This window comes from Polyodon spathula, chromosome 4, assembly GCF_017654505.1.
Source record: "Polyodon spathula isolate WHYD16114869_AA chromosome 4, ASM1765450v1, whole genome shotgun sequence".
Classification (NCBI taxonomy): domain Eukaryota; kingdom Metazoa; phylum Chordata; class Actinopteri; order Acipenseriformes; family Polyodontidae; genus Polyodon; species Polyodon spathula.
The window spans coordinates 84,915,831-84,937,487 of NC_054537.1; the positions used below are offsets into that span (position 1 = coordinate 84,915,831).

The following is a 21,657-nucleotide window of genomic DNA, read 5'->3' on the forward strand; positions in this document are numbered from 1 at the left end:
TCCAGTCATTAGAGGAAACTGCAAGTGGCAAAAGGCTGTGGTAAAAGGGGTTTGCAGACACTGCTGTTAACTAAACTGCCACCTGTTTCTGCTGATGCAAGCCTGTTTTGTATCATAATCATGTCACAGTTTCTTCTGGATACCATTAGTCTTCTTGCCCCCAAGGTGTTTCTCCATCAGAACAAAGGTCATGGAAACACATCTCTAGGATTTGCCTGTTCAACTGGTTTTTTACTACATACAATGACATTAACGCAGATTGCAGAAAGATTATGAGTAACAAACTGTTGACTAGAAATGTTATTTTACCCATTTCTAAAATCCATATTTTATGCAGATTTATAAAATATAGTTTTGCATGGGTATCTCATTCTTTGGTGGCATACTGGGCACACTTGGGGAGGTTAATATACACCATGAGCTATACAATACGAATGGAAAAGTCAAAGTAGCCTGATGTTAGCCTAGAGCACGTAATACCCCCAAAACTAATAAACAATTTACACCAAGAGATATGAAAATCGAACAGCTTTCAAGTCTCTAAAATCTTACATAAAACATAAGGATTTTAGGGACAAAGGAAGATGCTATTGTAATACATTTTATGAAAAATTATGATAGCTGTATTTTTGTGGTCACATGACTAAAAATCCACAAAACCTTGTCACCAATGGAAAGTTCACACTGTGACTTTTTTTTTTTAAATAGTTTTCCTGGGGTATGTAAAATAGAACATATGGTAATTTTGGTGTAAAACAGCGGACTCACAAAATCACAGAATTATTGTAGCACAGTCCATCAAAAGGGCCTCAGTAGACAAGAGGTTAAAAAATGCACTTGATTCAAGGTACTCGACCTATAAAACATTTTAAGGCCTAGAAATAAGTGTTACTCAAATAATTACACCAATTAAGTAACTGAGAGCTTGTTTAGAACGAAAGCCAGAAGACACTGTGGCCCTCCAGGAATTGAGATTTTGACACACCTGGTTAAAAGGCTTCTTTAAGATAACCCGACAACTCCAAGACAACCAACCATCACGAAAGAGGTTTCCATGGCTACAAACAAGCTTTTTATTTAACTGACAGATGATGATTAGTTTGAATCAATGGTGCAGCTGACAGAAATTTCCTGAATGCTTACCAAATCCTAAGGGTTAAATCAGTAAAAAAAAATGTAAAGCTCAGACTGACTCCTTTTTTTTTAATGCTTGTAAATAGACATATTGAAGTATGATATGTATTTTGTTTGCAATGCCTATGTCTAATGTAACAAAGTGGCTTATCTGCATATAATCTATTAGGTCACATGTCTTTTTCAATTTCACTTACCCTTTAGGTTGCAAGCTATCTCTCTACGACATATTCTGACAAAGGTTCTGAGTGGGAAGAATATTATCCTTACTCGTCAGGACACCAATCGTGGTTCCCAGTGACAGGCTGTGTAATGACTTAACATTGGTATGACAAGATACTCAACATTTGGAGATGGGTAATGACAAGTTTACACCACACTGTTTTTCTGAGAATTTACATATAAATCAGTTACTTAATATGTACAGAGTTACAATATCACTGACAGCGTCTGTCATAACATCTAAACAGTATGAGGAATTAAAAGAGCTTCCTCTTTCATCTCGGCTGCATCTTATGGGAGGTTTTTGTTCTCATTGTCAGGGTTAATGATCCTTTAATTGGTCATCCTCTTACACATTAAGCTAACCACCACAGTGTTCAGCTGTCATGGCTTTATAGTCGGAGGCTGAGACTGGGCTCCAAACGAAGCCACTTAACAGGATGTTTTGTAAAATTCATGATTCTCAAAACCATTAATAATGTCATTACTTGGATTTACAGCCTCTGCGGTAAATCCCCCACTGATGACTGCAGTGAGATTGGTTTATTTAAGAAGCTATATGGGCACGCATTGTTATTCTTTGTTATTGCTAATGTAACTGGTTGTTGCATGCTTGGAGTGTAAAAAGCAAGCAAAGAAGATGTGAACATGTATTTATTTATTTCTAAACTCCTTTTCTTTCCAGGGAGACTTCACGCTTCTACATTACTAGATTTTAATTAAAAATAGTAAAATTAATCCAAATTAAAACCAGTAGGTGGGATGGAATTTGAATTCAGGATGCCTTGTCTCTTTTGGAACAACATTACCACCACACAACAATATGTTCATGGAGTCTGCTCTTCTTTGCTTAAGTTCATCCCTCGAGAGTGACTCAACAATGGGGTTACAGCAATTTGCAGCAACAACAGAAACATATTCCTAGATAAAGTACTCTGTAAGCTTTTGTTCATAAATCCAATTTCACTCAGCAGTATGATTTATTTAAATTACATGGATCAATTAGACAGGTTCAATGATAACAGCATTGATAAAATCATGTGGTCAGCTAATCAGATCTTTTAAGTTACAATAGTTCTTCATACATGCTCATCATTATGTCAAAATAAATCAGATCTAGTTAGGATTAAACTCTGGATGGCAGTTTAATCTAAAGTAATTCCTGTAACACTGAATGACTTTGCCCAGATACATTACCGTACTGTGTAGTGTCTGGGAACAGACAAATAATGTAACACTTTGTCATATATTATTTTCTTAAATTAACGCTTTAAAAGAAATAGTTTATTCAGAAGGATTACAATAAACATAACATTTTAATCCAGTATTAGACACGAATCACATAACAAGCTATTCTTAATGGCTTGTTAAATTCATTCCAAAAATCGTTCTAAATATGCCATTCATTGCTTGAGTGAGTGTTGTTTTTTTCATGATGAAAGGCTTTTTCATGATGTCATACCCAAATACTGCAATAATCTCTTAGAGCTATGGAGATAATTGTTGTTTTATTACTTTGTCTATTTAATCAATAAGGTGTAAGGTGTCATGGTCTGTGCTTGATATTATATGAGCATTTTAAGGCTCAGGGCAATGCCAGTAGCATTGAACTACCGTTAAACCAGTAAGACAACAAAGACTTTACCCATGCTGCTATATGATTTAAGTAAAAAATATTATTCTAAAATAAATTATAATAGTATTATTTTCATGTACATTTTGACCACATAAAAATGCTCACACAACGACTTACAGGAAAAATATCCAGATGTTTTCCCATTCCCTAATATCTGCTTGTGTAAGAAACACACTTAAAAGGTGTACATTTAAAACAATATTCTTGTCTAAGAAGTTAACATTCAGTTCTTGTTGAAGAAGGTTCTGCTCTATTAAATCTGGAACCTTAAATCATACGTTATAGAAAGCTGCTTGTTTAGAATAAATCCGTTTGCACATATTAAAAATAGCCTTTCTCCTTTGACTTACAAATGAAAGGAACAGTGATACTGCAGTGTATATTTCATCATGAATATAATGTAAACAACATTTCCAGTTTACTTTCTTCTATCACATCATACAGCAGTTCTTCCTTGGGGCTCTCATTTGACAGCTGATAAACTCACACCTTTGACAATGCCATTCTTATCACTATTTCTCAACTGTAAATGATTGGTATTTTTTTAAAACTTTGAATAGTCAGTAATTCGTATTTCTTAAAGCTAAACAGTTTTGAACACACATTGAGCTTTTGTGAAAATGCATATGTGTTATGTGTTAAAATGTTGTAATAACTGTGTTGTGTTTTAAAGAATATTAAGCCAGCAGAAATACTAAACAAATTGTTAAAACACGCTGTTCATACAAAAAGTTATAATATGCTCTGTATTAACCTATAGTGATGCGAGAGCATTCTATATTCCTGTTTATTCTGTTATAACAGTAAAATATATTACTGTATATTATATTATAGCTTGTCTTTGTCTGAGCTACTGGTGCCAATGCTTATAATCTTGAGGAGAAAAGCAGAAGTGAGCATCTTATTTAATTAACTCAAATGTTCACATTCAATTCATTCATTTCTTATTTAGCTTGATCTGAAAGTAGTCTTTAAGCTAAAAACAGGCATTCTAGAATAATCCAAACCGAATATAAGTGTAAATATTTTATTATACAGAAGAACTGTAAGAGTTTGAAACTATGAAAATATAATGCAGAAAAGGGACTTAAAATAAAAACCTTCAGTCAAAGCATACTTGTGTGTCAAGTATATAGTAGATTTGCCAAAACAGAAGGTAATTAATCAATCAATCATCTTTATTTTATATAGAGCCTTTCACAGTGATCCACCATCACATAACGCTTTACAAGGTGCAGTAACAACAAGAAAATCCATAATACTTTAAATACAGAGAAATGCATAATACATGATATACAGTAAAAAAAATAACAATGCATAATACATTAAATACAGTGGAAAGTGCATAATACATGAAATAGTACATTAAATACAGTGGAAAATGCATAATACATGAAATAGTAGCAGCAACACAGCAGCTATCTGGCTTAAGGTGCATAGAAAGCAAAAGAGAACAGGTGGGTCTTGAGAGTTGATTTAAAGCGAGCGACTGTGGGAGCATCATGCACCAAACAAGCATTCTCCAAGTGTGGTGCACTTTTGCCTGGGGATAACAAGCAGGGTGATGTGATCACGTTTTTTGCATCTGGTAAGGATTGTGGCAGCAGCATTCTGAAATAGCTGCAGTCGGTTTATGGTGCGTGTTGGGAGGCAATAGTCGAGTAATTTTAATAACCTCTGCTTGCTTGCTGTACCAGGCAGGGGTAATTAAAGGAAATAACCTTTTGACAACTAATGTAAGTCTTAATGTTGTTTGGGGGGATTGAAATTTAAGGTTTCTATGATGAGCGATCATTTACATGAAAAGAAATATCTCCTGGTACAGGAAAGGGGAGTCAGCGGTGAGCTATATATGGCTTCATTAAATCATAGAAATAAATGAAGACCTGGTAAAAACAAATGAGGTGGAGCAATATCAAGGACCATGTTTAGATTTAGTAAGAATTCCATATGTCTGGGAAAATGCTTACAGAAGAGTCTTCTATTAATGACAAATTACCTCAACAGAGAAGCAGGTGGTTTGAAACTTGCCTGAACAAGATTTTTGTAAAAACACAGAGAGAGGTCAAGTTTAGTTTAAGCATGGAATTTCTAACATGGGATGGTTCCATTTGAGCTCTATTTTTGATAGCCTAGATTTAATTGAAACTAACTGGATTTATGATTGCAAACATAGAAGTTTGCTATGAGCTTTTTACAGCTATGTTTTAGTTGATTGTTAAACCACATCTATACATGTAATAAAGCCAACCTACTTTGATGTTATAGAGGAAATATGTATTTTTTAACCCAGTTTGGAATAATTAAACCAAAGTATGTGTTATATATTAAATACATCTTTCTATTCGCATTCTTCATATACCTGCACTGTATTCACTTGCATGCTGTGTTCAGGAACTCCCTGGTATCAAAAAAAGAATAACATCTGTTCAAAAGTTCACCTTACACATTTTGCAGATGTAGGAGAAGTGGACTATGGGATGATGGCCAATTAGTCTTATAGAAGGAGTTACTGGGTGTTTTGAAAATGTTATTCACTTGAAGGACATGAGCTGTCAAGGCATATTAATTTTTTAAATATAATTATGACTTCTGACGTAAAAGGCAAAGCTTAGTCAAGTGTCACTCAGCTTGGTACTACAAGCTGATGTGACCCATGCTCTGAAGATCTCTGATCAAGCTGATTGCTGTTAAGGTTGTATAGAGAAATCTTTGCCGTTCCTGTTCTAACACTGTATTCTACACTTCCATATATATTTTGGAAGGTAAGAACTATTTTGAATGTATATCTCTTTTATATTGATGCATTGCTATAAGGTATAGGATTTATGTTTTAGCTGTAGAGAGTGATATGTTAGATGCGCTAGGATTTAGCGATGGCCGTTTTTATTTTTATGCATGCATAGCTTAACTCTTTGCAATCCTATGTCAGACTAGGTCGGACATTACATTTTCCCTTTCCAGTTTGATTTCAGACCCTGTCTGACATCATCAAAAAGATGTCAAGCACAGGTCTCTAATCGTTTTCTCTGGAAAAAGCAGACAAAACCTTTCAGTGACCGAGTGAGACCGGTAGGAGCCTAGAGAAGCTGCAAAAAGGGCGGATCTGAGCAATGCAAATAGTCCCCGCACCACAGACCTAACATGGACATAAACAAAGAATATAGCTGCTTCCGCATCCATTGCTCAAAGAATATGACAGACATTTGCCAAGCTTTTTGAGATGTTATAGTAATAAAATAATGACTTGGATCGTGTTATTGAGGAGTTTGGGGATAAAAGGAGTGATCAGGTGATGATTTATCAGTGCATGACCATGAAGAGGTATGTGATAAATACAGCTAACAAGGGGTGGGGCAGGGCTGGAGATGCAGTACTGAGTGTCCTGGTTGAAACCTGTTTTACTTTGAATAAAATTATTTTTAACAGCCTGTGTAAAATAAACAGTGCATGTGACAATAAATTGCCCCTGATGCATCTGACAGGTGCTGAATAAATGGCAAAGGGTTAAGGGCAAACATGTTATAACCATAAACATATTAAAATATTAATGCTATTATACCTGTTAAGGCATTGGACCTCTGAACCACTGAACATTTACTGTACTTACTTTGCTTCATTTACAATTGAGACTGAGATAATTTATTTATTTTTTTTACAGAAGGGGTGACCTAGGTGCACAAAAGCAGGTTTACATTATACATCATATTGCCAAGTAACTTGACAAGCAATTCCTTCTCATAGCATTTATCATCATATTATTATGGCAATTTTTATAAATCTACAATAAGAATTTGTGTGTGATCTGATATTTTATCAGAAAAGAGGCAGCCAGCTTTCTTAGAAGGCTTTGTGCAGGGCTTCATAGCAGTGTAATGTGTGTCTTGAAGGTGGGCTACATTCCCCTAATCACAATGAGGCCAATTTTGCTCTTAAATCTAGTTAATCTAATAGTCTGTCGTAATCGATATATAAACCATTGCTTTTCACTTGTTTAGGCCTTAATGATAAAGACATGATTGGTAGGTTGGAACTTGTTGGAACTTGAATACTTGGGATGCTTGGAGTATAGATCTGCGGCAAAGTGGTTAACAGTGTGCAGGTGCAGGAGTGCTGCAGTGATTAATAAACAGACAGACAATGATAATCCAGGTGCAATGATGTTTTCGGACTGGAAAAGGAAAATTGTAATGTTGGACCTGTTCCAACATAGGACCGCAAAGGGTTAATAATGAAGTGTGGAAATACTAGTGTCCCAGAGCCTTCAACATCCTTACCTTCAGTAGACCGGACCTGTCCCCAAGTGTGCACTAGTGACTTGCTTTGGCACCACGCTATGTCCACACTTGAGTGCCACATCTCTGGTATATTGAGAGGGGACGGAGTAGCTTCTGCCCGATGACCTAGTAAGCGCTCTCTCTCGGTCACATTGCGTTCCGAGCCCCTTTGACTGGCGTTTGTTAAAATCCGAGCATTTCCCACCAGACCCCAGCCTCGTCTCTTTGATGCTCCCTCCCATTTTTCGGTCCTTCTCTCTTTATTTGTTTTTCTAGGATGGAAAACAGGGTCAAACATTTCGGCATGTAAGAGGAAAATATCACCAATCATTTCACATTCCCTAAAACCACATCAACAATACAAGGCCCATCCCGACCATTTTCCCCTTGCTTACCCGTTTCTGATGCCCAATTGCAAGCTTCCTCCCATACTCCATCGCAGATGGGCATGACCTGGCCTGGTTTCCTGGCTGGTGGCAACTAAAACAGGTAGGGGGAAAGGAGGGAGCAGAGGTTAAATATCTGTCCCTTTGCTGGTATGGCAACGGGGCAGGGGCAGCAACTTTACCCCAGCTGGGGGTCAACCTTGGCCTCCATGGAGGGGAGGCAAGGTTGCCTATTGGGATCGGCGGTCTAGGAGGTCTTGGACTTGGTCCCGGTGATGGTGCAGCGGAGAGAGGAGGTGGTGCTCAGCTGCTCCGGTGATGGTGGAGCAGAGAGAGGAGGTGGTGCTTGGCTGCTCCTTTGTGCTGGAGCGGTGAGTAGGTTGGCCTGGACAGAAACCAGGGAGTCACTGCCTCTTTCAAGTTGTCGGGGTTGCGGTGCTGTATCCATGCCTGGGTTTTGGCACTGACCACATGGCAGAACTGCTCTACCACGATCACCTTGCCCATCTCCAAGCTTGTTTTCTGGGTGGGGTTGAGCCAGTGCACCAACTTCTGCACGATAACCCTGGGGCGTATATCTGTGGATCTCTTGTACTCCTGGAGCCATACTCTGTGTGTTTCCTCCGTGATGTTGAGACTGCACAGAATGGTTTGCTTTACCAGGTCGCTGGGTGGCTTCGGCGTCCATCATGGCCTGGTAGGCTGCCTGAGCCTCCCCAGTCAGGCAGGGTCCCAGCTGGCTTGCCCAGAATTCCTTGGGTCATGATGCGGTGGTAGCCAACTGCTCAAAAGCGACGATGTAAGCTTCCAGATTGTCGTCCTTCGCCTTTATCTTTTGTGCTCTTGCTTTTGGGCCGTCATCACGGGTCCCACTCAGCATTAACCATTCAAAGGAACATATCACTTTGCTTCATCTCCTTTTGTACCGTCAATCATGAGCTCTAGGTTAATGAGCACAACCCCTCCTCTGCCACATCGTTTCCCTTCCAGATTGATGATTTAGTTTACTGTAGCTCTGCCCCCTTCCTAGATGGCCAACTTCCATCTAACCCTGGGAATGAATTGTCTGGCCATCCAGTCCAGGGCACTCTGTTCCCTTAAAGTGCCCTCACAGATTGGGAGAAGTATCATTCTGTCTTTGTTTTTTAGAAATTCCTTACCATCTCTTTGTGAACTACACCAAAATATTGTAGAAAGCTTTTAAAATTATTTTTAAAATCATCCACAGATAATCAATTAAATAAATACTTAACTAAATAGCAAATTGCTAAGGTACATGCTACTTTTATGAATATGTCCCTTGATACCTTTTTAGGGGGCAGTGAGGATTGAAATGTGAAGCGCCTGCAAACACTCTTTAATGAATAGTCTTTAATGACTTGCAGTCTACTTAAGAAAAAAGCAACACACTTATCCTTAAATAAATACCACATTCACACATGCAATTCGTCACTGCTTGCAACAGAGTATGCCGATAATATTGACATATCCTTTAGTAGGTGATGATGAATTAACAAATTAGTGATCAGCGACATTGCCAGTGGAAAATATACTCATTAAGCAACAATTTAGTTGGCAGTGTGACAGAACTCATACATGAATCGACAATCACAAATAAACCTGGGGGAAGTGGCCTAAGGGCACAGAAGTGATATGGCAAAGATTGAGCAAACAAAACATTGTAGAATAAAAAACATGTGTAACAAACAAGTCAGTCTGTAGTTGAGATATACAGTATAATGTGCCTAGAAAGGTGAGGGAAACGCACATGAGAACTTTCTCTCTGCGAGTACCTACCAATAATACTGGTAATAGTGTTGAATTGGGTGACAATGACCATAAGACATGAATTAGCCCACCTGTTTGCTAAAGTTATATCTGTAAAAGAGGATCATCAACCTGCAATACAAAATGCAGGTTCCCCTCAATCCCAGCTGACAACAGCTTGAAGCATCTTTAAAAAATATAAACTGTCAAAATTAACTTATTGACATCCTTCAAGCATCTCAGAATTAGACCACCTGCAGTGACTGTCAGGGAGATAATTTAGATTCACTTTGTACAAAAAAACCTACCTGTTTAATTATTCCTAAGCAACAATAACAGGGCTCACACAGAAGGCAGAAAGGGGTGCAAATGCACTCCACATACATAAACTTTTATGCACAAATTTTAAAGAAAAAAATGACATAAAACAGGTTTCTATTATTATTTAAATAAATCCTTATTGAATAAATATTGTTTATTAAAGTTGCATTGTGTGTAAAAAAGCAGCTTCAGTTTTTTTCATCGTAAAAAAACACAGTGTACAAATAAAACATGCATGCATAACAAAAAAAAAGAAGTCAGAAAGGCTCAGACCTGGTTAAAGTCCAGGATATGCCATCGCCGATCGTGGTCGAGAGTTCCCAGGGTGCGGCGCACAATTGGCCAAGCGCTGCCCGGGTGGGGAGGGTTCAGGTCTGCAGGGTAATCCTTGGTTCAGCATGCACCTGCGACTCCTGAAGCTGACAGGGCGCCTGCTGGTCTGCTGTAGAAGCCATTCAGATCTGTGTTGTCCTCGGGCATTATGGGTCCGGTTGGCTTGCAAACGTGTGGGTTGCAGTGCGTAGTGAAAGGGTGATGCAGGTGATCCAGACAAGGACAGACACAGAGTTCACGGTTCAAACAGTAATTTTAATCTTTCTTTTTCTTTGAGAATGTTAAGTAATAAGGCTGGTTCTACCTAACAATGGGTATTGCCAGTATAAACAAAAAGGGTTGCAGTCCCAAAATAATAATTACAAAATACAGCCACAACACAAACACAGACACGTCTCCGGACAGTGTGTGCTCTTAGTGCAGGTGCGGTGCTGGAAACAATGATGCTGGTTTAAGTGCAGGTGCAATGGGGTCCAGGTGTATCGCTAGCGAAAGGCTGTTTAACAGTCTGGCGAAGACAAACACACACGTTTAAACAAAACAAACACGTTCTGAATAGTCCTCGTTGCCTCCCATCAACCACAACAAAGGAACCGATACCGGCATCATGTCTCCATAAAGGAGCCTCAGCCCCGCCCCCTCCGATAGCTAGTTCAATCATGTCTCCTCCAATCCATTACTGAAACTTCACTTACCATTCTAGGGCAATGACTCCTTGTACCATGACATCGCCCCTTTCCTGAATGGCCGGCTTCGTACTGCCCCCGGAATGAACTGCTTAACCATTCAGTACAAGGCACGCAGTTACTGTTGTACAGTGCTCTCACAGGTTGAGAGAGAGGCTGTTGATTTGGATTCATTTGCTCTCTGTCACATGGCTTTGCAGTAGAACTGCAGTGAGAAAAAGACAGCTCGGCAGGACATGTTTCGGAGGATATGTGTGCATGCCACCATTTCCCGAGTTGGTGCGGGAGTTGCAGTGGTGAACCAGGATAAAAATAATAACTGGGCATTCCAAATTGGGGAGATAACCGGGGTAAAAATAAACATTGGCGACGACTAAATTAAAATAAAAAAAAGAAAGGCTCAGACCCTTAAAAATATATTACAAAGAATTCCAATCCAAAAATTGCCTTTATCAAAGTGTCATAGTCCAATAGATTTACTCAGAATTGTCTGTCATTTCACTCATGAATACATTCTACAGTCAACAAAGGCTGCACGATTGTGTTTTTTTCAATAATGCACCATAGGAGGTAATTGGCAAGGTACCGGTATTGTAAAGAATGCAGTAATCACATAGAGTGCTGGAAATGAATGTATTATAACCACATAGATGACACTTATACTAAGATTGGAAATTGAATATATAGGACTATCTGTAGATTTATATGTAGGGCTACATCTGTCATTTTAAAAGCTCAGCACTCTCTTCTGCAAGTCAACAGGAGCTGCACACTGCAGCCTTTACACTATATGAAAGATGCACCTATTTTGCAACTCCTTGAAGACAGAACAAATTATAAAATCATATTTTTTAAATACTGTACTGTAGCAAGTTATAGGCAAGCAAGTAATGCAGTTATCAAATACAATGCTTGAAAAACATGTATTTTTCAGATATAGACGCACAGTTTCATAAAAATGACTATTGGCTACAAAAAAAATGATATATAGGCTAAATTAATAACTTTAGAAGCGACATCTCCTCCACCTCTCCACCTCTCCACTGTCAGCCCTACAGAACACACAGTAAGATCTTGAGCAACAGATTCTCTGCATAGCCCTACAGAACACACAGTAAGAGCTTGAGCAACAGATTCTCTGCATAGCCCTACAGAACACACAGTAAGAGCTTGAGCAACAGATTCTCTGCATAGCCCTAAAGAACATACAGTAAGATTTAAACACATGACATCACAAGCATAAAAAATAAGACAGAAACTAGTTATTTCGGTAAGTGTTTATATTGTGCATACTTTTCAAAATATGTTTAATGAAGGCTGTATGACAAGGGACACTGTCTGCATAAAGTATTTATTTCTTTATTTGTTCTTTAACCACGAAAAAAACCTATTGAGCTGAGGCCTCTTTTACCAGTATCATGGCAAGATGATTTCACATTGATTAATAACAACATCACTCTAAAAGACAATCTCATCTTACATTCAAGCTGGAATCGGAAACATCTACACTTCGATAATTCTTGGAACCTACTCATTAATATAAATGTAATCAGTCATTATTCTTTGTTTAGCTGATACATTTGGGCTATTTATCTGATGCTCGATCATATCCCGGATACTGTGGTCCAGACTATTCCATGCCATAGGGGGCACTGTAGCTAAATGCTGACCAACCAACCAAGGACCTTATCCAAGACACTTGATAAATTAATGCAAGGCTAAATCGTAAACTATACTTGGGTATATTTACCTGTAGCAACAAACCTAGGTTTGCCAATGTCTGACAGGAGATTAATCTCTGCTAAACCAATCGGCACACTGTTGACATCCCTTTGCCATGGGTGAAGCCTTAGAAGTATTTGCAGCACAGCTTAACCTTTTTAAATAAATACACCTGAGTATACCTTTTTTTTTTTTTTTTTTTTTAGCTGACAGCCTAAAAGACAAAAGAGAGCTTTTTGGACAAGGAAGATCTTGGCATTTGTGTTCTAAATGTATCATCTATAAAAGTAGAGATAGATACACTCTCACTCGAAAGACAAACTCTTACATCAGACGGAGATGGTTTTATAGCCCTGGAAAAGTCAGAAATCTTAGAAGATTAATGATTTACTTTTTATAAGCTGTCAAGTGCTAAGACAATGTGATGTGATCATTATACTCGTCTTGGTTTTTACTTTGCAGATGCAATCCTTTTCGGTTACACTTACTAGCTTTGGTGTTTGTCATAAACAAGTACAGCCTTTTTCTAATTTCATCCCTTAACGTTTCAAATTTTTTTTTTCTTTTGTCTACAAGTAATTGACTCTAAATAAATCACTTTCCAGAGAGACAAAGAAAAGGGTGGAAGATTATCTGTCTGACTTGTAAATCCTGAAGAGGCATTTGGGGCTTCAGCATAGAATAAATGTAAAACAGAACATGCATTGTGTGGTAATACATTTATTTGATTGGCTCAACAATATTTTAAGCAGTGCACTGGTTGGATCTCTGAATGCTTTGAGTAATTAATAGCCAAATCATTTTTATAGAAGGAAGCCACTAATCAGACACCTACAAAATAAAAACAATGAGATCAGTCTATGTAGAAAATAAACCTGATATTTCCTATAGCTGACTTCTCAATTATGTAGCCTCATTTGGCTTCCAATGACTTGAAGGGTTGAAAAATCTACAAGCAGAATACAAAACACTTTGAGATTCTTCTTAAATACGGGCCCTGGGATTTTAATCAGACTTAGAGTCGAATGCACCAACGTAGATTAACCACTAACCCAGATTAAAATTAATTAAAATGTTTTAAATGTTTAAAATTAATCCAAGGTTAAACATTTCTTCAACATAAAAGATACAAATATAATCACACTGCACCACTAATTTGAATTCAGGTTTACATGTGAAAGGTGGATTAACTTGAAACCTTCCTTGGAGGATGTTTAGGGTTAATGACAGCATACCTTAACAAAATGTACATTTTCTGTAAAACAACCCGCAATCGGTCTCAATTTGGAGAACATGAAATGCAAGTCAGGGCAAATCTCACCTGATGAATATTCAGTAAAACCCATTGGTCACAAACAAATAAAGTGCAACCATGCTTATTACAACAACAACAACAACAACAACAACCTGGTTTCACATTATGACTGTGTGACCTATATTGTATATGTAAGTGAAGGTGAAAAGAAATAGTGAAGAAACGTTATGTATCGTGTTTATATATCATGTTGTACAATTACAAATGTAACCATTTTTTAAAAACAATGCAGACTAGTACACCTAAGCCTACATATACAATATATATTGTAGCACGCACAGAGATCACTGAGACACACATCAGAATGTCAGATACAAAGCAGTTTTGTTAAGTAGCTAACAGCAAGTTGGCACCATTCACAACCTCCCACATACACACCGACAGCCTTTCCACCTCCCCAGAGCACTACTCCGCCTCTCAAGGTGACATTCACATATTGCACAAATAACACGGGAAGGGTTTCAACAATTACAGGGTAATACATTCCACAATATTTGGAACTTCACAATAACTAAACCCAATAATAATACAGCTTTTCGTTACCATATATCCCCACTCTCAGCATCCTCTGCTGCTCATTAACAACATGTTTGTAGAAGGCCGGCTCGGGACACGGAATTCAATTTGCCAACAGGTGGCAACGGCGAGTCAGTGCAGCTGTGCCCGTTACAATATGAACCACCCCTTGTTATATCTACCTTGCTACACTGCGGATTTGGATATATTGCGGTTAGTTTATGTTGCAAAAAAGAAATCCATGTACAAAAAAATCCCCCAAAAACTTTCCTGTTCCATGAACTGAATCTCTCTCTTTCGTATGCCATTTTGGACTGCAACATGTTACAGATTGACAACAAAATTTGAAAGCCAATTGAGTGCATCAGGAGTAGCAGCATGAAGAGACTCTAAATTGCCCTTGAAAGATCTGTTTGGGCAGATGTTGAAAATGTGCTGCATGATGAATTGAATGATACAAGTGTTCTGTAACGATTTATTTTAGGATGTGACATCAATGGGTAAGAAAATTACTAGTTTTGTTTCACAACCCAAAACAGCGAAACACCAAAAAAGGTCAAAGGTCAGCAGGCAGCTTCGGACACCAGCAATAAAGCATGAAATCCACAAGCACATGCAAACTTGAAGCACATTATATGGAAGCTACTGTAAATCAGTCAGTGGAATAGAGTAAAAGAAATGCTATCCCTCTTTCTTAATTATAAGATTAATTTGTTTGCAAATTAACCCCTGTGTGTACAGGTGTCTAAATGTATTGTCTCACCTATGTTGTCGCTTTTTGATAATGAATTTAAAACCTAATCTGAGCAGAGAAATAGTATATAATGAGTAAAATTTATAAAATGTAATGTTTTCTTATGTTTGAACTCTTCTTTTTTTGTTTACGTTTGCTTTTACATTTACATTTGCTAAATACAGGATATACAAATAATGTCTGATTGCTAATCAGAAATCTAGGGTTACTTGCTGTGTCCAAGATTTACAAATCCTGGTTTAAATTTTTGTGGTGCAATGTTACTGAAATAACCCCAGATCAACTAACTCTAGATTAGCACTAAACTGAGTTTTATTTAATCCATGTTTTTGCATTCAACCCTTAATGTTTCAGACTCAGCTGTGCTTTAATCCTGCTTCACAGTTTGCTGGAAAGCAACACAAGGAGGCCAAGTAATTTGCCAGAGGGTTATTCAGCAAATAGTGTCCGATTTGAAAATGGAAATCCCAGATTAGAAGAAAAGCTTGATGTACTAAAAAAAAAAAACTAAGATGTTTACAACTTTTACTATTTAAGCCTTAATTAAAATCATGAAAGGGCAATTTGTAAAGCAAAATGTAGTCCTGTTATCTCTATTGACCAGTGTCCTAAAATAAATTAGCTCTCAGAAGTAACATAAAATTGACTGTGGCAGTTGTATATGTGACATGCTATACAAATGTACTGTGGTTTGTTCTTTTTTCTGCTATGTACTGTACAGTGTTTTGCGATACTTTTGTATAATAAATGCAATAAATAAATAAAGAAATATCAATAGAATCAGTAGTTTACATTGACTTTTTTTAAGTCAAATTTTCAAATGATTTTACAGTATTTCCTATAAAATGTGAAATATACAAAATTACATAAAGTAAATTCAGTAAGGACAATTTTGTGTTAAATAACCACATTTATTATAATACAAAATCTGACAGATTACCAAAAACATGGACCCAAACAATGATTGTAGAAAAGTCCTTTGGAGCATCCCAGTGCCGAATGCTAAAAAAACAAACAATAAAATAAGAAGTCTGTGCGACATGTTCATCTTGGTGAACAAAAAATATTCAGCAGAGGAGGATTGTATACTCTCCACCTCAGGACAAGGCTGGGAGTGAGGTGGCGCTGGTTGGGGAGAGAGGTGATGGTGGTTGGGGAGTGAGGAGGTGCTGGTTGGTGAGTGAAATGGTGCTGGTTGGAAAGTGAGGTGATGGGGTTTGGGGAGTGAGGAGGTGCTTGTTGGTGAGTGAGGTGATGGTGGTTGGGGAGTAAGATTGCGCTAGTTGGTGAGTGAGGTGATGGGGTTTGGGGAGTGAGGAGGCGCTGGTTATGGAGTGAGGAGGCGCTGGTTGGTGAGTGAGATGATGGGGTTTGGGGAGTCAGGAGGCGCTGGCTGGGGAGTGAGGAGGCGCTAGTTGGTGAGTGAGGTGGCGTTGGTTGGGGAGTGAGGTGATGGGGTTTGGGGAGTCAGGAGGCGCTGGTTGGGGAGTGAGGAGGCACTAGTTGGTGAGTGAGGTGGCGCTGGTTGGGGAGTGAGGTGATGGGGTTTGGGGAGTGAGGAGGCGCTGGTTGGGGAGTGAGGTGATGGGGTTTGGGGAGTGAGGAGGCGCTGGTTGGGGAGTGAGGTGATGGTGGTTGGGGAGTGAGGAGGCGCTGGTTGGTGAGTGAGGTGATGGGGTTTGGGGAGTGAGGAGGCGCTGGTTGGGGAGTGAGGTGATGGGGTTTGGGGAGTGAGGAGGCGCTGGTTGGGGAGTGAGGTGATGGGGTTTGAGGAGTGAGGAGGCGCTGGTTGGGGAGTGAGGTGATGGGGTTTGGGGAGTGAGGAGGCGCTGGTTGGGGAGTGAGGTGATGGGGTTTGGGGAGTGAGGAGGTGCTTGTTGGTAAGTGAGGTGATGGTGGTTGGGGAGTGAGGAGGTGCTGGTTGGTGAGTGAGGTGATGGGGTTTAGGGAGTGAGGAGGCGCTGGTTGGGGAGTGAGGTGATGGGGTTTGGGGAGTGAGGAGGCACTGTTTGGGGAGTGAGGAGGCACTGGTTGGTGAGTGAGGTGATGGTGGTTGGGGAGTGAGGAGGTGCTGGTTGGTGAGTGAGGTGATGGGGTTTGGGGAGTGAGGAGGTGCTGGTTGGGGAGTGAGGTGATGGGGTTTGGGGAGTGAGGAGGCACTGAGGTGATTGGGGAGTGAGGAGGCGCTGGTTGGAGAGTGAGGTGATGGGGTTTGAGGAGTGAGGAGGTGCTGGTTGGGGAGTGAGGTGATGGGGTTTGAGGAGTGAGGAGGCGCTGGTTGGGGAGTGAGGTGATGGGGTTTGAGGAGTGAGGAGGCGCTGGTTGGGGAGTGAGGTGATGGGGTTTGAGGAGTGAGGAGGCGCTGGTTGGGGAGTGAGGTGATGGGGTTTGAGGAGTGAGGAGGTGCTGGTTGGGAAGTGAGGTGATGGGGTTTGAGGAGTGAGGAGGCGCTGGTTGGTGAATGAGGTGATGGGTTTGGGGAGTGAGGAGGCGCTGGTTGGGGAGTGAGGTGATGGGGTTTGAGGAGTGAGGAGGCGCTGGTTGGGGAGTGAGGTGATGGGGTTTGGGGAGTGAGGAGGCGCTGGTTGGGGAGTGAGGTGATGGGGTTTGAGGAGTGAGTAGATGCTGGTTGGGGAGTGGATTGATGGGGTTTGAGGGGTGAGGAGGCGCTGGTTGGGGAGTGATGTGATGTGGTTTGAGGAGTGAGGAGGCGCTGGTTGGTGAATGAGGTGATGGGGTTTGGGGAGTGAGGAGGTGCTGGTTGGGGAGTGTGGTGATGGGGTTTGGGGAGTGAGGTGGGGCTGGTTGGGGAGTGAGGAGGCTCTGGTTGGGGAGAGAGGTGACACCGGTTGGGGAGTGAGGTGGCACTAGTTGGGGAGTGAGGTGGTGCTGGTTTTGGAGTGAGTGGCACTGGTTGGGGAGTGAGGTGATGCTGGTTTAGGAGTGGGGTGGCGCTGGCTGGGGAGTGAGTTGATGGTGGTTGGGGAGTGAGGTGACACTGGTTGGGGAGTGAGGTGGCACTAGTTTGGGAGTGAGGTGGTGCTGGTTGGGGAGTGAGGTGGCGCTGACTGGGAAATGAGTTGATGGTAGTTGGGGATTGACGCTGGTTGGGGAGTGAAGTGGCGCTGGTTTGGGAGTGAGGTGGCGCTGGCTGGGGAGTGAGGTGACAGTGGTTGGGGAGTGAGGTGGCACTGGTTGGGGATTGAGGTGGCACTGGCTGGGGAATGAGTTGATGGTGGTTGGGGAGTGAGGTGACGCTGGTTAGGGAGTGAGGTGACGCTGGTTGGGGAGGATGTGGTAATTCGAAAGCACAGCAGGACTGATTAATCTCTTGCAAAAATAGTTTATTCTTTGAGATATCGAATGCAATGGCCAAACAACCTTCTACAGAACTTGCTTTATTTTTTAAAAATAGTGAAGAATATAGTTGTGATGGATTTCTCAAAACAAAATGCTTTGCTAAAATCCTGGGCCTCCCATTTGGGCTTAATGGTCCAATTACCTTTTGGGTTTGAAAAAAATATTCTCGGTTTAAGAAATACAAATATGTTAACTAACGTGAAATGAAAAAAAAAAATTATAATTATTCAATACCGTTATCCGTTATACTGTATTTTAGATAAATAAAAGGTTTTTTTTCCCCCAAAAAAATCATTAATTGTTAATTATCGTGTTTTCACTTCACTTTCTTTTAAAGCTGAACAGTCTTCAGCTTTAATAGTAACTTACAATAATAATAGTCTATTTCAAATATATTCTAATTATGTCATACTTGTTTTCTAAATGGGCAATGAAGAGTGGAAATATTCAATATTTTTAATCATGTAATGCAGTTTTAAATGGTCATAAAATCAATGCCAATAATATGAATAGCCCATTTTACAATATTACAGGCTCTGATCTGCATACCTTTCAATTTAGTAACCATTAGCATAAGGCAACTGCAAAATAAAACAAAACAAGTTTCAAAGAAAGTATAATGACTCGCTTACCAAGAAACTGTACTGTGGAGCAGAAGCTGTGCTTCATCTGCAGAACGAAAGCAGACGTGCTCCAGAGTATCAAACACTCCTTCATTCCAGTAAACAATCTATTCTCTTCATGGAGTCTGGATGCGGCAGGCTTCCATATCTGCGGCACGCTGGCTTTGGGGTCTTTCCCTTGGGGAATTTCCCTGAGGGTATTTGCCTCAGAGGAGAAGCAGACTGCAATCTAAGAGTTCCAGTAAGTCAATGCTAGGCATTGGGCAAGTAAGAATTTATCCTGTGCTGTTTTGTTGTAAGAACTACAGAGATGGAAAAGGTACCCTTGTAATTGTTATTACTTTATCTAGAGTGGTTTTATCAATTTGGGTACAGTTTCCTGAGGCTGTAAACCTTTGAACAATTGCAAGATTATTATTTTTTTTATTTCAGCATGAACAAAATGAATCAATTCTTTCTCCAAGATGGTGATGAGTATTGAGATCTAGTTCTTACCCGGGGGCTCTTGGTTGATCCACCAATATGCTACAGGTGCTGCTAAACCTTTGAACACTACAGAATGAGATGAAAGCATTGTTCACTTTTGGTGGTTCATTTGTCAGTGTTTTTCTTCCAGCAGGACAATTAGTTAAAATGGCTTAATATAATATTTTGTTATATTAGAAGTAAATAATAAAGAATGTTAACTTTGCTTCTGTGTGTGTCTTATTGTTTATTCTCTACCAACTTCATGTAAAACCATTGAAATATAACAAATTAGCCTTCATCAACTTACTTGAGGATAAGCCAAGTACTGCAATAAAGCAGAATAGAAACTTCACTGCACAATGCTCTTCTGTGTGTGAAACTGAAGGCTGCATTGTTTTGTTATTGATGTGTTAGCATACGCGTTTCACGACTGTAGAGATTTGCATTGGCTAATTTACTGTCACAAACAACAAAATTAATCCTTGGGAGGTTTAAGTAAAACCCAAAAGTTTCACCACCACGTAATTATAGACGAGTGCATGCCAGTAGAAATGATCCTGCAAACAGTTCAAGGACATGAGGAAATATATAGTTAAAAAAAGCATTGACTTTGCCCCACCAGGAGACAGATCAAGCCACAGGCTCTCTTTCTGACCACATAGGGATTTTTACAAGTATTGCAATTCATCCATGTCCTCTTTTGTTTTAATTGATCCTCAAGTCATTAGTGAAATAGGGCAATGCCACTAAAAAAGACTAATGTTGGTGTGCAGTTTCCATCCTATTGAGGCAGTCCATCACTGAGCAGAAACAATAGCATTGTTAATAATGGATGAATCCCACAAGAGCTGTGAAAAAAAATCAACAGTATAATGAATAACAGGAACAGTCATAAATTAGTATATCAATATAAGTTACAAGGCTAATTGCTATCAATATCCTTTATTTATAGAACTATTATTTTCCGAATGGCTTCTGCAGTTGAAAATAATTTACACAAATTTGAATTACACATATATTGTTCTTATATATTGCAACGTATATTTGTATAGAAAAAAAAACATTCTTTAGAAAGTTCTCCATATAGCAACTCCTTTTCATACCAGGTGAAACCCCCAAAAATACAGTAAAACCAGGTTTTCTGCAGAAAAAAACAAACATTGGAAAATATGTTTGCAACGGAACTAAACCATGTGAGAAGGCCCTTGGGCAAAAATACAAGCTAGGAGCAAAACAGCAAACAACAGAGGTGAGATGCTTGGGGAAACTGAGATTCTGAACTCAAACTAAATAGGCCAAAAGGTGTGGGAAAACAAGAATATGGTCTAAAACATATTTTGGTGTAGATGGAAGGATATGCGCAAAGTGATTTGCGGGTGCAATACCCCCATAATGCGTCCGTAAATTGTGTTGAGCAGCCATAAAGTCTGATCTTAGTGTCCACTAAAAATGTGGTGTATGTAAAGAATAGTGTTCACGTGACGTTCTGCACCTGCTATAAATTTGCACTTTGCCATCATTAATTCATTACAATTATACTGAAATGCATTCATGAAGAAAAGAGCTTGGAATTGGGCAGGATCTGGATAGTAAGGGGGCGCAAACATTATAATGTGATGTAGGGATTTTGAATTGCACTTAGGCAATTGCTGATCCACCAAAAACATTACACCTCTTCTTACAAGGCGCAAACCATTGTAGAAGCGAATAACTAAGAGCTGTATAAAAGCACACATCTGCAGAGACCTGCCATTGGCTTCAGGATGGCTGCTGTGGTAAAGCGCTATCGCCTCTCTCTGCAGGTCATCCTAGACCTAATAGCTGAATTGAGGGATGAGCTAGACCCCAGCGTCACCCTAGGGACCGCTATCCCTGCACATGTGAAAGTGCTTAGCCTCTGGTTCCTTTTAGACCACAGTTGGAATGCCTGGAGGGATAGCCCAATCCACCTTTTCCAGAGTGCTATGCAAATTTATGGATGTCATGCTGAAAAGGGCAGGCCAAAACATATCATCTCCTAAGGATACTAGCATAACTGATGTTGGCTGAGGCTTTTCCAAACAACTCTGTTTCATGCTGAGTGACCTCAGCAGTAAGGACTCTCAGCTCCTTCTCAGAAAACTTTTCTTTTCTTTTC

The 21,657-nt window shown here is 39.7% G+C and overlaps 1 protein-coding gene across 1 annotated transcript; it reads right to left on the minus strand.

The window, feature by feature from the left end:
• Positions 1 to 16,480: 16,480 nt before the first annotated feature.
• LOC121313994 (extensin-like) lies at positions 16,481 to 19,146 on the minus strand. The gene is made up of 2 exons (XM_041246761.1): positions 19,062 to 19,146; positions 16,481 to 18,348 (listed from the first exon to the last, which is right to left on the minus strand). Exons 1-2 carry the CDS (start codon positions 19,144 to 19,146, stop codon positions 16,481 to 16,483), a joined length of 1,953 nt encoding a protein of 650 aa, XP_041102695.1.
• Between the last annotated feature and the right edge of the window lie 2,511 nt (positions 19,147 to 21,657).